The following is a 16859-nucleotide window of genomic DNA, read 5'->3' as shown; positions in this document are numbered from 1 at the left end:
AACTGCTAGTGTTAAAATATTGTTTTGTAACTGGAGACAGCAGAAATAAAGGGTTAGAGCGGATGCAGGGGCTGGGCACCCCCCCCGCCACTACTGGGTTCTGTCCCTGGCTCTTGGAGGTGAGGGGGGTCTGGCAGGTCAGAGCAGTGGGGGCTGGGAGCCAGGACTCCTGGGTTTTATCCCAGCTCTGGGAGGGGAGCAGGGTCTATTGGGTTACAGTGGCCGGTGGAGGCAGAGAATCACGACTCCCGATTTCTGTCCCAGCTCTGGGAGGAGAGTGGGGGTTTAGCAGGGCTCAGAGCCAGGACTCCTGGGTTCTATTTCCCGCCCCACAAGCAAGATGCAGCCTGCCCCTCCTGCACGGAAGCCGCAGGCAGTGACAGCCAGAGAGAGGGGAAGTTGGCAGATGCTGATTCAGGGGTTTCTGAGAAAGCATCTCCCCCCAATGGCCCCTGCCAGCGCCCACTTCTGCTTTCAGGTTTCTGCGCATGCTGCTTCCCCAGGCGTCGAGTCACAAACCCTGGGGAACCCGGGCTGCAGGGTCAGAGAGCCAGGTGCTGAGCCCCCCTCTGCAGGCGTAGGGGTGAGTGGAAATGAGGGGGAGGGAGCTGGATGGTCTGTGGAGACTGGGGTGCCCCTCAATCCCGACCCGCAGCCCCTTGCTATCCCAGCCCTGGGCTCCCCGCCCACACAGCTCTGCCGTGGCCCCTCCAGCCCAAGCAGGGTCCCGCCCCAGGGCTCCCTATGGGGGACCACACTGGAGGTGTTGGCTCCGGGGGCCACTTACAGCAGGGGGTTCCCCAGCTCCCATCTCTCAGCCTCCTTCCTGAAAATATCTGAGGGCATCTGAGGGATGATGGGAAATGGAACAGCCGGGAGTTTCCCCTTCCCCACATGGGTGGTTTTGGGGGCAGGGAGGGCAGGTATTGCAGAGGGGGTAGTTATAGATATCCCAGGTTGAGCACATACGTGAAAACTTCTCACCAGTAGTTCAACTGTGCTCACTTCTTTGTGCTGACCCAGCTCCATGGGGGGCAAAGTGGGGTGTATCTGTGGGGCACAGACCCCCTGGGGCTCCCAGATACTCTACAGGGGCAGGGCAGCCCCCCAGGGTTAGGGGTGGAGTCTGGATCTCTCGGGGCCGGTCCCTTCCCCTCCAGCCCTGGGCAACGGGGCCCGACCCACCCTGCTCTGGCAGGGGATGGTGCATGTGCCATGAGGGATCCAAGCTGAGACCCGCCCAGCTCACTGCAGTGGATGGGGGAGGGAGAGGGAGGAGTTAGAGGCCTGTACCATTTTAACAGGTAAAGACGGGGGGGAAGGTGTGAGTGGCCCAATTCAAATGTGAGGAGGGGAAGGCGGGAGTGGGCCCCACCATTCTCACAAGAATGAAGAGGATGGAGGGTCCATAACACTGACAATGAGGAGAGTCCCAGCTGCAGGAGGAGCAGGGTTGAGCGGGGGAAGGGGGAATGCAGCTGTGGGGCAGAGAGGGCAGCATTAGCGCCCCACCCTGTCTTCAGAGTTCACTGTGCGTTGTGTGAAGAAATACGTCCTTACAGTTCTTTTAAACCTGCCGCCTATTCATTTCATTTGGGGACTTCTAGTTCTTGTGTTATGGGAAGGAGTAAATCATACCACCGTATTTACTGTCTCCACACTAGTCAGGATTTTACAGACCTCTATCATATCCCCCCTTAGTCATCTCTTTTCCAAGCTGAACAGTCCCAGTGTTATTAATCTCTCCTTCTGTGAAAGCTGTTCCACACCCATAATCATTTTTGTTGCCCTTCTCTGAATCTTTTCTAATTCCAATTTCAGATGGGGCGTCCAGAACTGCATACAGTATTCAAGATTTGAGTGTTACTATGGATTTATATAGAGGCAATAGGATATTTTCTGTCTTATTATCTATCCCTTTCTTAATGATGCCCAAAAAATTCTTTTGATGACCGCTGCACATTGAGTGGGTGTTTTCAGAGAACTATCCATAGTGACTCTCAGATCTCTTCCTTGAGTGGTAACAGCTAATTTATACCCCACCACTTTATATGTATAGTTCGGATTATGTTTCCCAATGTGCATAACTTTTCATTTATTAGCATTGAATTTCATCTGCCATTTTGTTACCCAGTCACTCAGTTTTGTGAGATCCCTTTGTAGCTCTTTGCGGTCAGCTTTGAACTTAACTATCTTGAGAAGTTTTGTATCATCTGCAAATTGTTCCACCTCACTGGTTACCCCTTTTTCCAGATCAGCTATGAACATGTTGAACAGCACTGCTCCCAGTACAGATCCCTGGGGACACCACTATTCACCTCTCTCCACTGTGAAAATTAGCCATTTATTCCTGTCCTTTGTTTGCTATCTTTTAACCAGTCACTGATCCAGGAGAGGATCTTCCCACTTATCCCATGGCAGCTCACTTTGCATAGGAGCCTTTTGGGAGGAACCTTGTCCAAGGCTTTCTGAAAATCTAAGTACATGGACTGGGTCACCCTTGTCCACATGCTGTTGACTCCCTCAAAAAATTCTAGGAGTTTGGTGAACCATAATTTCCCTTTACAAAAACCATATTGAGTCTTCCCCAACAAATCTCTGCCTCTGATCATTCTGCTCTTTCCTATAGTTTCACTTTACTATAATTTCAACTATTTTGCCCATCACTGAAGTTAGGCTTCTTGGCCTTCAATTGCCAGGATCACCCCTGGAGCCTTTTTTAAAAATTGGTGTCAAATTCACTCCCCTCCAGTCATCTGGTACAGAAGCTGATTTAAATGAGAGTTAGTAGTTCTGCAATTTCACAATTGAGTTCCGTCAGACGTCTTCTCCAGCTTCCTTATGAGAATGTCATGTGGGACTGTTGCAAAAGCCTTAGAATCTCAGGGTTGGAAGGGACATCAGGAGGTCATCTAGTCCAACCCCCAATCCTTGCTGAAATCCAGGTATGTTATGCCCACTGCTTTCCCCCAGCCCCCAACCAGTTACCTTGTCAAAGAAGGAAACCAAGCTGGTTTGGCAGGATTTGTTCTTGGTAAATCCATGCTGGTGATCACACTTTCGTCCTCACAAATTGAAGGTTTTATACATTGTGCTAGTGGCTTTCTATTTGTTGAGGTCAGGATGACAGGTCTATAGTTCCCCAGCTCCTCCCTTTTCCCCTTTTTAAGATGGCCCCTCTGTTAGCCCTTCCCCCATCTTCTGGGACCTCTCCTGGCATCCATGAGTTTGCAAATATTATTGCCAGTGGCTCCAAGATTTCTTCGACTCATTCCTTCAGCACTCTGGGTTGAACAGTTTCCTACCCTACTGATCTGAATTAATTCAAATTCTCCGGAACATCTCTGATGTGTTCTTTACTGATCGCGATCTGCCGCCCTTCCCCTTTGTTGTCTGTGGTAACTTCATTGGTTGCCTGCTCACATATTGTTTTACACTGAAGCAAAGCAGGCACTGAGCAGTACTGTCTTCTGACCATCTTCTGTCACCAGATCAGGATTTTCTGGCCGCTCTCATGATTCTTAGAGGAAAATCTCAGCGTTTATTTTGCCAATTTAAGGATTTTTTAGCCTATGATATCTCAGGATCATCTGGTGATTTGGGATTTTCTGAGGAGGGGGAGGTCACTGCACTGCCAGCAGCCCCAGATCAGCCCCATGCAGGGCCCAGCAGCATTGATGGTCCCCCAGGCAGATCTGTGTCCCCAAACAGCCTCTGCTCTCACAGTTCCCACTCCCCATCTATCTCTAGGTCTGTCCCAGCCGGATGCCCCAGCCATGGGCGGAGCACTGCTGCCACAGCAGGACGCTGGGAAAAGGGAGCTCCCAGCTCAGGGCCCCCCCTGGAGAGCAGGGGGTCCTGCCACACTGAGGGTCCTGATCCTTGCCCTGCTCTGGAGGGGTAAGTAAGCAGCACCTGCAGCCCCAGGGCAGGGGGAAGGGCAGAACCTGCGCTAAGCGGGGCCAGGTCTGTCCTAGGACTTGGAAGGGAGACTGGCCAGAGGTGGAGGGGAGTGCAGTGCCCCAGTGTGGTGCTAGCGGGTGCTGAGTGACAGGGAGTGGGGGCAGGGGGCTCAATGTAGGGAGGGATGGAAAGTAAACGGAGTGAGAATTGGTCAAGGACTCAGGGCTGGGCTCAGATGGGCTGCAGGTCGGGAGTGAGGGGCATTGATAGATCTCGAGGGGGAGTTGGGCTGAAGTTAGGGCTTTCTGGCCTTCAACTGCTGGGATCACTCGCAGGACAGTCTGGTGATTTGGGGTTTGCTGAGAGCAGGGGGGAGGTCCCTTTTCTGCCAGCAGCCCCAGATCAGCCCCCTGCAGAGCCCAGCAGCACTGATGGTCCCCCAGGCAGATCTGCGCCCCCCAGAGAGCCTCTGCTCTCACACATCTCACCCCCATCTGGCTCTAGGTCTGTCCCAGCCCAACGCCCCAGCCATGGGCAGAGCCCTGATGCCACAGGAGGATGCCGGGGAAAGGGAGCTCCCGCCTTAGGGGGAAGGGCAGAACTGGCGCTAAGCGGGGCCAGGTCTCTCCCAGGACTTGGACAAGAGGGGGAGGGGAGCACAGTGCCCCAGTGCAGTGCTAGGGGGCGCTGAGTGACAGGGAGCGGGGGCAGGGGGCTCGATGTAGGGAGGGATGGAAACTAAATGGAGTGAGAATTGCTCAAGGACCCAGGGCTGGGCTCGCAGGGGGCTGCAGGTCGGGAGTGAGGGGCACCGGCAGAGCTCTGGGGGCAGGGCCGGCTCTAACATATTTGGCGCCCCAAGCAAAAACAAGGAGCGCCGTCCGCCCCCGAGCGTCACACAAGCCCCGCCCCCCGAGCTTCGCGTCGCCCAAGTCCCCGCCCCCCACCGAGCGTCGCTTGGCCCAAGTCCCCACCCCCCCGAGTTCACGTCGCCCAAGCCCCGCCTCCCCCCGCGCCGCCCGGCCAAACAAAAACAAACCCCGAGTGCCGCCCCCTCCCGGGCTTGGCAGGCTGGTGCCTGGAGCCGGCCCTGTCTGGGGGGAGCTCAGGGGGGGGTCTCTGCTCTCTATGGGCCCCACTTCGATCGCTCCCCGTCCCCTGCAGGGTCCCTGTCCCAACAGCCTGGATTTACCCTGAAGGTGCCGCAGTTGGTATCGGTGCAGGAGGGTCTCTGTGTTCTCGTCCCCTGCACCTTCACGTACCCAGCCGCGTACGACACCGACAATCCCTCGGCCCAGCTCTACGGAGCCTGGTACAAGGAGCCTGCTACTGTGGGCCAGGATTCTCCCGTGGCTGCCAGTGGCACCAGCCTGGGGGTGTCGCAGGAGACCCAGGGCCGGTTCCGACTGACGGGGGATCCAGCCCACGGCGACTGCTCCCTGCAAATCAGCGACGCCCGACGGACAGATGCCGGGAGATATTTCTTTTATATCGAGAAAGGCCTGTTAGATCACACTTACCGCTCCAATTCCGATGGCACTGGCCCTGCGCTCACGATCTCCGTGCCAGGTAAGAGCAGCCGCAGTCACCGCTTGTGAGTGTCCCCCCCCACTCTGAACTCCGGGGTACAGCTGTGGGGACCTGCCTGAAAGGCCCCCTAAGCTTATATTCTACCAGCTTCGGTTAAAACTTCCCCAAGGCACAAATTCCTTCCCTTGTCCTTGGACGCTATTGCTGCCAACACCAAGTGATTTATAGAAAAATCCAGGGAAGGTTCACTTGGAATCCCAATCCCCCCAAAATATCCCCCCAAGCCCCTTCACCCCCTTTCCTGGGGAGGCTGGAGAATAATGTACCAACCAATTGGTTAGCAATGTGAGCACAGACCAGACTCTTTTTCTTCAGGACACTGACAATCAATCAGGTTTTTAAAAGAAGAATTTTATATATATATAGAGAGAGAAATAGAATCACAGCTGCAAAATCAGTTTGGAAGGTAACAGAGGATTCCCCTCTGGCTCAGCTTCCCAGTTACAAAAACAGGAATCAAACTACATCTGTAGTTTAGGAAAATTCACAAGCTAAAACACAAGATAACCTAGCGCCTTTCCTTGCCTCCTTACAATGTCTGTAGATTTAGATCTATTCTTCCAGGTATATTTGCAGGAGATGTTGTACCTGTTTGGTCTCTCCCTCCGTCCAGAGAGGGAACAACAAAGAGAGCAACAAACAAATCCTCTCCCCCCCACAGGATTTGAAAGTTTCTTCTTTCCTCATTGTTCCTTCTGGTCAGGTGCCAACTAGGTTATCTGAGCTGATTAACCCCTTACATGGAAGGCGAGTTAGTACAGCTGCCACAGAGGGATTCGATGCTACTGCACACAGAGAGTTGTTACTCTTCCCTGTAAATTTATGACACCGCTCATCAGCACCCCTGAGCCTGTCAGTCCCTGCCCTGGGGCCAGATCAGAGCTGCGCCCGTAAAGAGCAAACGCCACATGTCCCTGAGTGATTCTCTCCCCTCTCCCCGTGTCTCAGGGCTGACGGAGGAGCCAGAGATCCAGATCTCGCCGGCGTGGGGGCTGCCAGGGACGCTGCTGGCCAGGGAGCCGGTGACTGTGACCTGCACGGCCTCTGGGCGCTGCTCCGGGCCCTCTCCCCGAGTCACCTGGACGGGGCCGTTCAGCGACACAGCCCGGAACGTCTCAGCCCAGCTGGCAAATGGCACCTGGGCCCACAGCTCCGCGCTCAGCTTCACGCCCGGCCTGGGGGACCACGGCAAAGAGCTCGTCTGCAGCGTCACCTACAGGCCACCATGGGGACCTTCCACCAACAGAACCGTCCGGCTCCACGTCGGCTGTGAGTGACCCCCCCAACCCCTCCACGCCGGCCCCCAGCCCCCTCTGGGATCCCCCCCTGGGCTCCCCAGCCCTGCCCTCCAGCCCCTCCCCCAATTCTGCCCTGTGCTGGGATCCCCACCCCCCACCATGCACCCTCAGCCAATTCTACTCCAGGCCCCTTCACCCCGCACCATGCAGCCCCTTCTCCCTTGGGATCTTCACCCCTTCCTGCCCCCTTGGCTATGGCTCCCGCCCACCCGTACCCCGCGGCCCGTCGCTGCTGGGATCCTCGCTACCCCCGACCGGCCCTGCCCCAGAAGCCTCCTGTGCTGGGATCCACCCCCCCATTCGAGTGCCCCCTTACTGGGATTCCCCCTTACACCAACCACCCCAGTTCCTCCTGAGATCCCCCCAGGCTGTCCCCTCATGTCTCCTCCCCTCCTCCCCTTTCTGCCGGGATTGGTGGATGCTCTATATGGGGCAGAGGGTTAACGAGACCCAGTCACTGTCCGGCACTAAACACGCTCCAGGGTCGGTGCCCAGAGACCTCGGCCCGCCCTGCCCCAGGGCAAACCCCCGTTCAATGGCCTGTGACCCTCGCGCTGCAGATCCAGGGCAGAGGGGAAATCAGCAGTTGCCTTTGCGAGGTGAAGGATCAAATCAGGCATCTGTGTAAGGACGGCCCTTGTTCCCTTCAGCCGGAGGGAGATTTAGAAGGAACCTGCCCTCCAGTCCCCTGCCCGTGTCTGAGCCCAGGCCCCAGCCCGACCCTGAATGTCTACACAGACCTCGGAGGAAATGTCTGCGCTGCAATCAGAGACCCACAGCCTGAGCCCTGCAAGCCCAACCCAACGGACCCAGGCTCTGATCGTCGGCACCACAGAGCTTTGAGGGCAGCGTGGACAGACCCTGCCAGGCCTGGACAGCCGGTACCAGCGTCCGGCTGTTCTGGGCGTTGCTTTTAGCCGCCTCACTGGGCGCAGCTGGGCTGCAAAATACCCAGGCCTGGCCGGCTAAGCCAGAGGACAAAAGGAGAGGGCTGGGGAAGGATGAACTGAGTGGGGAAGGCAAAGGACCCACAAGGGGGGTGTCTGATGTCCCTGGTGGTGGCTGTGTCTGGGGTGGGGATGGGAGTGGGGTAATTTAGACCCCCAGCTCTGGCCCACCCTGAGGAGGACACGTTTGAGAAGCCAGACACTGAACGTCTTGGCACTTGGCAGACAGTGGGGCTGTGGATGCTCACTCAGGTACCCCGGAGCAGCCCGGCCCCTCGTTAGTGACTCTGCCAATTAGGCCCAATTTTGACTAACCAGTTTTAGTCCCTTGGGTTTCTATTTTCCACAGTTCTGGTTCCCCGGCGTGGCCCTAACCCGGCCCCTGGGTTCCGTCGGGCACCTCTTGGGTGGGGCTCAGTCGGGTCTATCACTTCCCTTCCCCGCCCATGGGCCTTGTGTCACTTCAGGGACTTTCCTGTCTCCCAGATGAGCTCACAGTGAGGGGCCATGTCTAGGGTCTGTGATCACTAGTCACCCTCCCGCTACTGCTGTCCAGTTCCCCTGATCCCCCCTGTCTGGTTTGTGTTACAGATCCGCCCTGGCCCCCCAACATCACCGGGACCCTGACCAGGAAAGGACGCCCCAGTGAGAGGCCGCGCTGCGAGCCCCGGGAATCAGCGAGCGCCTCCTAGTCACGCTCTGCCCACGCTCAGGGCCAGGCCCCAGGCTCAGCCAGGCCAGGCTGGTCCGTGACCGGAGGGGAGAGCCCGAGGACTGTGGGGAGGGTGGTGGGGGAGCAGGCCCAGTTCCCTCTGCCTCTAGACCCTGGGGGTGCTGGTCAGTGGGGATGAGATCAGTCATGGACCAGTCTCTGAGACAGAGACCGGCTGCCATGGAAAGTCACCAGGATTGTGCTCCAACCCCAGAGCTCCTACGTCTCCACACTGGGCGAGGGTTCCTCGTGTAAACAGCCCCCATTTCCCACCCCAGAGATGGCTGAATCTCGGTTCCTTGGCAGAGGATCCCTGCGTGGGGGGGGCAAAACCTGCCTGTTCCTCTCCTCCAGTGCTGGCCCCATTGGGAGCTGAGCGCAACATTGTGTCTCTGGAGACCCGGGAGGGCGACTCCCTGAGTCTGGGGAGTGAGGTTGGGAGCAGAGCCGAGGCCAAGGGGCACGAGTTCCAGCTGCTTGTCGAGTCTGAGTGAGGTTAACCCACAGGACTCCCTGCCAGCGAGTGTGAGTGGGGTTAACCCAGAGGACTCCCTGCCCCTGGTTTTCTCTCTCTGAGTCCTGTCGCTTTGTCTCCTCCTCTTCCCAGACAGCCCCTGGCTGGGGACCGGGCTGAACTCGTCCTGCCAGCGCCAGGGGCCCAGCGTCAGCTGCAGCTGCTCCCTGCGCTCCCACCCCCCACTCCAGATCCAGTGGCAAGTGGATGGGGAGCCCCTGGCTGGGAATGGCTCACGAGGGGGCCTGCAGGTCAGCTCCTGAGCCCAGGGGGACGAGGCCGTCAGCACCCTGAGCTGGACGGGGAGCGCTGATGGAGGCCATCAGATCTTTTGCCTCGGTTCCAACCTCCACGGGTTCTATATTTTACCGCTGAGCCCACTGGAAACAGGTGAGAGTCCTTCCCCTCTAGGGGGTGCCAGCTTTGACTTGGTCTGAGGGTGAGGGATTGGCTTCTTCTGGGGGCAGGGAATGGGGTACGGGGCTTTTCCCCTCTAGGGGGCGCTAGCTCTGACCAGCCCCAGAGTAGGGACTGACTGTCTCAGGGGGCTGGGAATTTCCCCTCTGGGGGGCGCCAGCTCTGAGTCAGCCCCAGGCCGGGGGCTGCCTGGCTCGGGGCAGGGGTTGCAGGGATCTATCCCAGACTCTCAGCTTCTTCTGGCTCCCACAGGTGGCCTCACTCGGGCATTGATCGAAATCAGCTGCAAACTCGTCTTCGTGGCGACTGGATTCTTCCTCGCCTATTACCTCACCCTGCTCTATTACAGATGGTAACTCAGCTACCGACCCACCTACCAACCTACCCATACACCCATCTACCCCCCTACCCATATACCTACCCACCTATGTACCCACCTACCTACCAACCCACTGACCCACCCATCTACTCTCCTACCATGCCACCTACCTACCTACGGACATACCATCCTACTCACCCACCCACCTACCATCCCACCCCCCTACATACCCACCTTCCTACCTATGTAATTACTGACCCACCCAGCTTCCTACTACCCCACCTAGCTACCAATGCACTGACCCAACCACCCACTGACCTACCCACCTACGCACCCACCTACCTCCTATCTATCTACACACCCAACTGTCAGCTTTCCCTCCCCACTCTGAACTCTGGGGTACAGATGAAAGGCCCCCTATGCTTATATTCCACCAGCTTAGGTTAAAAACTTCCCCGAGTCACAAATTCCTTTCCTTGTCCTTGGACGGTATTGCTGCCACCACCAAGTGATTTAAACAAACATTCAGGGAGGCATCACTTGGAGCCCTATCCCCCCCCTCCCCAAATATCCCCCCAAGCCTCTTCACCTGCTCTCCTGGGGAGGCTTGAGAATAATGTACCAACCAATAGATTAAACGAATGAGCACAGACCAAATCCCTGGTTTTTAAGGACATTGAAAATCGATTAGGTTCTTAAAAGAAGACTTGTATTCTCAAGAAAAAAGGTAAAAGAAGCACCTCTGTAAAATCAGGATGGACGATAACTTCACAGGGTAAATAAAAAGATTCAAAACACAGAAGATTCCGCTCTGACTCTGCATTCCAGTTACAAAACAGGAATAAAATTACCTCTTAGCATTGGGAAAATTTACAAGCTAAAACAAAAGGTAATCTTATGCATTTCCTTGCTATTTTTGTAATTTTAGATGCTTATTCCAGGTCAGGCTTGAGGAGAGTATATTTTTCTGCCTGGTCCCTCTCTCTGCCTCGAGAGAGAAAACAGAAAAAGCACAAACAAAACCTCCCCCCTTCCTATTGGAAGTATCTTCTTTTCCTGTTGGTCCTTCTGGTCAGGTGCCAACTAGGTTAATTGAACTGATTAACCCCTTACAGGTAAGTGATTCTGTACCTCTGGCCAGGAGGGATTTATGTTACTGCATACATAAGGTTATTACCATTCCCTTTATATTTATGACATCAACTAACTAACTACTTACCCACCCACCTATCTACCCACCTATCACCAGGCCTAGCTACCTACTCACCCACCCACCCATCTATCTATCTCTCTATCTATCTCTCTGTCTCGAGTGTCAGCCATTTACATATCCCAGAATGTCTCTCTGTCTCTCTCTCTCTCAGGACACTCTGCTGCTGTCGTGGAAGCAGAAGGAAGGACAGGCCGGGGGACAGGGAATCCACGGTGCCCGAGTCCGGCGTGTAGATCAGGCCGTTCCTCAGCCACCGAAGAGCCAACAAGGAATTAGAAACTCATGGGACTGAGGAAAGAGAGAATGAGACCTCAGCTGGGGGAACGGCCACCCCGGGTGAGGCCAATGGGCCCTGTTTCCTCCCACACTGTTTAATTTGTATTGAAAGAGATGCCAGAGCTCAGCTGTGACTCAAATTAAGCCCCGGCAGGGCGGCCTGATACTGGCGGGGGCTGGCCGGGCACCCAGCCCTGAAGGCAGCGCCACCGCCAGCAGCAGCGCAGAAGTCAGGGGGGCCTGGCACATGGGGTGTTGCCACCCTCCTGCGCTGCTGCTGGGGCTTGTGGTGCCTGGTGCTCAGCATGTGGCTCAAGGCTTCGCACTGCCACACGTGGGCTGCATCTCGCCAGAGCCCACGGCCTCCTGCAGCCCCCTGGCCACTCCTGGCTCACCCCGGGGGGGGGCACCAGTTCAGATTTGGGGCGGGGGGAGGAAACTTTAGCCATGATTCCAGGGACTACTTGTGCACCTGAAAACTCTCGGGGCTTTGAAGATAATAACGTAGGGATTAGCTGACAGGAGCACTGTATCTAATTGTTATATAAAGAAAGAAAATATATATACAAACGCCCATTAAAGCCACGTTTAAATCTTATATGTAAATTTAGAAGAATCAGGAGATAATACAGCAAGATATTCCCAATCCCAAGCCTTGAGGTATCAGTTCTCAAGCTTTAATGCAGCTATCAGAAACACACGTATGAGACTTCGCACACAATCTTTAGTAGAGATAAATAAAAATAAATATCGTCTTACTTTCTCTAAGAGACAGTGTGTTTCTGCCATTGTCTCCTCTATTTTAGTCAATTATTTTTCACGAAAAACATAATTTTAACATATGTGACTAAAGTTTTGTTTTCTCTTTTATTAAGAAAGGGAATTAATGTTTCTAATTCTTTTGGCATTTGTGTTTACCTTCCACAATCCTGTATTTGTATGTGACTCACTAACATTTGACTCCATCATTGCTATTGGTCTCACAGTGGGAACTGCAGTTATTTTCATGCACATGTTAAGTTAATTTACAGATATAACTAAAAATACAATTTGAAAATAAGCAACTTTCATCTGCGCAGTGGCTATAGTTCTGTGTTTAGCTAATGTTTTTAAGCTGGAATTACTAAAGTGAGTACAAGCTACAGTTCCATTCTAGGCGAATACATTTATTTGATTGTAACACTTTACACAATGAATAACAAACAAAGCACAATATGATAACAACAATAATAATGCTAATTACTCCAGCCAGGACAGGTTAGGCAGTTTAGAACTCACTACTCAAAAGTATTCAATGTAAGCGTAAGAGAGAAATAATATTATGAAATGCAGAGACCAGTCAAAAAACTCAACTAACGGCACTTTGAAAGAATAAAATTACAGAGTATATATGTGCATTGCAGGAAGTAACAACAAGTAACAACATCAATATAAGTATGTGTTGGGTGGGGTGAGTGTGAAAGAGACAGTGTGTGTGTGAGCTGGGAGTGTGTGTGAGACCACATGCTGCCCGTTTAAGAGAGCAGCTCTTTGCGGTCTGTAGGAAAGCTACTTGAGACACAGCAGCGCCGTCCCACTCTCAGTGAACCATGTCCCCTCCTGCTCTGCAGAGATGGGGCACATTGGGAGGACAGGGAACAGCCTGACATCAGAGCCCTTCCCCGTGCTCCTTACAGCAGACAGGGAGCTCCCAGGAGCAGCTGGCCAGGGGCGGCTCCAATGCAGGGTGCAGGAGCCACAGGGCTGCAGAGGCCGGGGGGGGAGCACCCCTGCTCCAGAGGCGCCCCTGTGACGTTGCACTCCACCATGCTTTATAAAAAGATGTATATAAGTGTGAATATCACGTAACTGGAATATGCTTTATGCAAAAGGTCTCTTGTAAGGGATCATTACAAAGCTTATAATCTACTAAGTGTGGTCCTCCTATTTGTATGAATGCATCATTCTTGTACCTGAAACTAGGAATATGTAGCATAACTCTGAGGTCCTATTGTAATTATGCAAAGTGTGGGCCACTAATGGTGGTTTGGAATCTTGATGGCTCCCATTGACTAGGATGATTGACAGTAGATGGCTCTGTTTAACTGCAAGTCTCCACTGCAAAGGTGCTGTCCAGTCCTGGAGGCATGGAGGGGTGCTCACAGGACATGTGATCATGTCACCTGAAGTGGAATCCATCTTTAACCTGGTGCTTCTCCAGTTAGAAGGAGGGGTGGAAACAAAGGAGAGACAAAGGATTCCCTCCTTGTGCCAAAGATATAAAAGGGGGTGGAACAGAACAAAGGAGGCTGCAGTCATGAAGAAATCTCCTACTTACCACCTGAGCTGGAGCTAACAAGAATTGAATCAGGGGAAAGGATTGTGCCCAGACTAGGAAGGAGTCTAGTCTGTGAAAGTCTTATTGGAACATCTCTGAGCGTGAGATTTACCTGTATTCAGTTTATTGATGTATTTGGCTTAGATTTGCGTGTTTTGTTTTATTTTGCTTGGTGACTTACTTTCTTCTGTCTGTTATTACTTGAAACCACTTGAATCCTGTTTTTATACTTAATAAAATCACTTTTGTTTATTATTTAACCCAGAGTTAGTGATTAATACCTGGGGAGCAAACAGCTGTGCATCTCTCTCTATCAGTGTTAGAGGGTGGACAATTGATGAGTTTCCCCTTGATAAGCTTTATACAGAGTAAAACAGATTTATTTGGGGTTTGGATCCCATTGGGAGCTGGGTCTCTGGGTGCTGGAGACAGGAGCACGTGCTAAGCCATTTTCATTTAAGTTTGCAGCTTTGGGGGCGTGGTTCAGACTCTGGGTCTGTGTTGCAGCAGGCTGGCATGTGTGGCTCAACAAGGCAGGTTTCTGCAGTCCCAAGCTGGCAGGGAAAATGGGCTCTCAGGTAGTGTCAGCACATCAGGTGACAGTCCCAAGGGGGTCTCTGTAACTGAACCCGTTACAGCCCCGTTCAGCCGTGGCTAAGGCCGGCCCTGGATTACTTTTTGGTTTTTTTGTGATGACTGCAAGGCGTCCAGATACCCCGGTGACGATCGCAGTACAATACCGTCTAGAGCAGTGGCTCTGAAATTGTGGATCAGGACCTCAAAGTGGGTCACAACCCCATTTTAATGGGGTCACCAAGGCTGGCTTAGACTTGCTGTACCCGGGGACCAAAGTCCGAGACTCACTGCCTGGGATCCGGTGGGCTCAGACTTCGATCCCCCGTCCTGGGGTCGTGTAGTAATGTTTGTTGTCAGAAGGGGGTTATGGTGCGATGAAGTTTGAGACCCCGTGCGAGAACAGAGCAGACCAGGTGATGCTAGTTACTGATCCCTGCAAGCCAATGCAGTTACCACAAAGCCAGATCTTAGCGTGAAAGCAAGTGTTCAGTCTTTGAGAAATGCTGAATCGATTGTGTTTGTCTTTGTGTTACAGTAGCACCTACTATGTGCTCAGATTGGTCCAAACGCAGCAGAATCCTTGGTTTCTAGACATGTCAGAGAATCACAGAAACTGTAAACTTGCAAATAGGAATAAAACTCACTTTTTATTTCCATATGTTTCTCAACTTAGGAAGAGCAAGTGTGATCAGGGATCAAGAGATACTCCACTGGAGATGCAGGATTGTAATTAGCACGTGCCAAAAGAAATAGATACCTGCGCTGTGCCATAACGCTTTTTAAAAAGACTCATAAACCCCTTGCTGGCTTGGAATGATTCAACCCCTGTTAAATTTCCAAATTTTGTCGCTTGGGCTTGAAGAATTGGCCCCCTTAGCGGCATTCCTTTCAGCCTTACCTGAGCAAAGCACGTGCACATGGTTTTCTCTGTCGTGGGTTTTGCTGAATAGCGCACACGTTTTCACTTAAGCCCCACGGCAGAATCGATATTTTGTTCTAAGCTGTTCAGTTTAGATTCGCTGTTTAGCCATCCTCAGAGAGCAGATTCGGCAATCCCAGTGTATTTTGAAACTTTGGCCTGGGATTCTCTGCTATTTGCTCTGTGTATTGCAGCAGGTTTTCTTCTCCACTGTAGGAACGTTGACGCTTGCCCTGTGCCCTCTAGCGTGACAATGACTAAGCGTGTGTGATATGTCTTTACAAACACGGGTAAAAATGTACAACACGATTCCGCTCCGCACTTCCTGTCGATTTCTATGTCAGTGAGTTAGTGAGCAAATCTGTAGCGCTATATAGCAAGTTCCTGAACCGCGTGTTAACGAGTCTCGCATGTTAAATAGGTAGCACGGAGAGGCATGGCGCTACTGCGTGTTAAGCGGATTCATACGTAAACTGGTCGTGCATAAATGGCTCTGTACTGTACAAGCGCGCACACACACACACACATATATATATATACACACAGAGAGAGAGAGAGTACATATAGACAGTGCGCACACATAACCTAAAAAGTATGTATCTATCCAGTGTATCTTTTATATAGTGATGCTAATTAAGTTTTATTTCTTGTATTAAACCTGTTACACCAGATCTGGGTTGTGTCACAGACTCCCAGGCCCTGGGCTCTCTCGGCTCCATGTGGTCCCTGGGAAGACCCCCCCCTTTCAGTGTGACAGCCCTTCTTGGGGTCACACTCACTCTGGGGGGTTAACACCTGGGCTCCAGCACCTCCTGGAGCCGCATCTCCCCAAGCCTTCAGCCTGCCTGTCTCTCGCTGTGGGCCCCCTCAGGGAGTCTCCTCGCTCTGCACGCCCACAGCCTCCACCTGCAGGAGGAGCAACACCCCCCGATATCCACCCTGCAGTGTCTCCAGCCAGCGTAACACAGGAGGTTTATTGAATGTCTGAACCCAGCACAGGCAGTTCTCAGGGGCCTCAGGCCTGGCCAGTCTCAGCACCATCCAGCTGGGTCTGTCCACATCCAGGTGAGATGTGCTATGGTCAGCAGGAGAAAAAAATCCTTTAAAGTGATAATTGAGATGACCCATAGTAGGTGTGAGGAGAACTTAACATGGGGAAATAGATTCAATTAGTTTAATGACCCAACCATTCCCAGTCTCTGTTTAAACCTAAGTTAATTGTATCTAATTTGCATATTAATTCGAGTTCAGCAGTCTCGCTTTGGAGTCTGTTTTTGAAGGGTCTTTTTGTTGCAAACTTGCCACCTTCAAGTCTGTCACTGAGTGGTTAGAGAGGTTGAAGTGTTCTCCCACTGGTTTTTGAATGTTATGATTCCTGATGTCAGATTTGTGTCCATTTATTCTTTTGCATAGAGACTGTCCGGTTTGGCCAATGCACATGGCAGAGGGGCATTGCTGGCACATGATGGCATATATCACGTTGGTAGATGTGCAGGTGAACGAGCCCCTGATGACATGGCTGATGTGATTGGGTCCCATGATGGTGTCACTTGAATAGATATGTGGACAGAGCTGGCATCGGGCTTTGTTGCAAGGATAGGTTCCTGGGTTAGTGTTTATGTTGTATGGTGTGCAGTTGCTGGTGAATATTTGCTTCAGGTTGGAAGCCCGTCTTGTAAGCGAGGACAGGTCTGTCTCCCAAGATCTGTGAGAGTGAGGAATCATCTTTCAGGATAGATTGTAGATCCTTGGTGATGCACTTGAGAGGTTTCAGTTGGGGGCTGAAGGCGACGACTAGTGGCTTTCTGTTATTTTCTTTGTTGGGCCTGTCCTGTAGTAGGTGGCTTCTGGGTACTCT

General features: G+C 52.7%; 1 protein-coding gene and 1 long non-coding RNA gene across 2 annotated transcripts in view; both read left to right on the top strand.

Moving 5' to 3' along the window:
- Nucleotides 1-5201: 5201 nt before the first annotated feature.
- Nucleotides 5202-16859, top strand: part of LOC120390581 — a gene marked incomplete at its 5' end in the record, with an annotated part of 42250 nt that continues 30592 nt past the window's right edge. The window contains 6 exons of the mRNA XM_039513314.1: nt 5202-5472; nt 6442-6762; nt 8330-8383; nt 8805-8940; nt 9058-9113; nt 9634-9733. Coding sequence (XP_039369248.1) covers nt 5202-5472; nt 6442-6762; nt 8330-8383; nt 8805-8940; nt 9058-9113; nt 9634-9733 — 938 coding nt within the window. The remainder of the gene's footprint in view (nt 5473-6441; nt 6763-8329; nt 8384-8804; nt 8941-9057; nt 9114-9633; nt 9734-16859) is intronic.
- On the top strand, nt 9231-12488 carry LOC120390235. The gene is made up of 3 exons (XR_005591042.1): nt 9231-9354; nt 9634-9733; nt 11065-12488. It is a non-coding gene; the product is annotated as an uncharacterized LOC120390235 (long non-coding RNA).

The sequence above is a fragment of the Mauremys reevesii genome, linkage group 24 (assembly GCF_016161935.1).
Source record: "Mauremys reevesii isolate NIE-2019 linkage group 24, ASM1616193v1, whole genome shotgun sequence".
Lineage (NCBI taxonomy): Eukaryota > Metazoa > Chordata > Testudines > Geoemydidae > Mauremys > Mauremys reevesii.
Note: the sequence above shows the minus strand (reverse complement) of the source record. Positions and strands in the feature narration are given on the sequence as shown.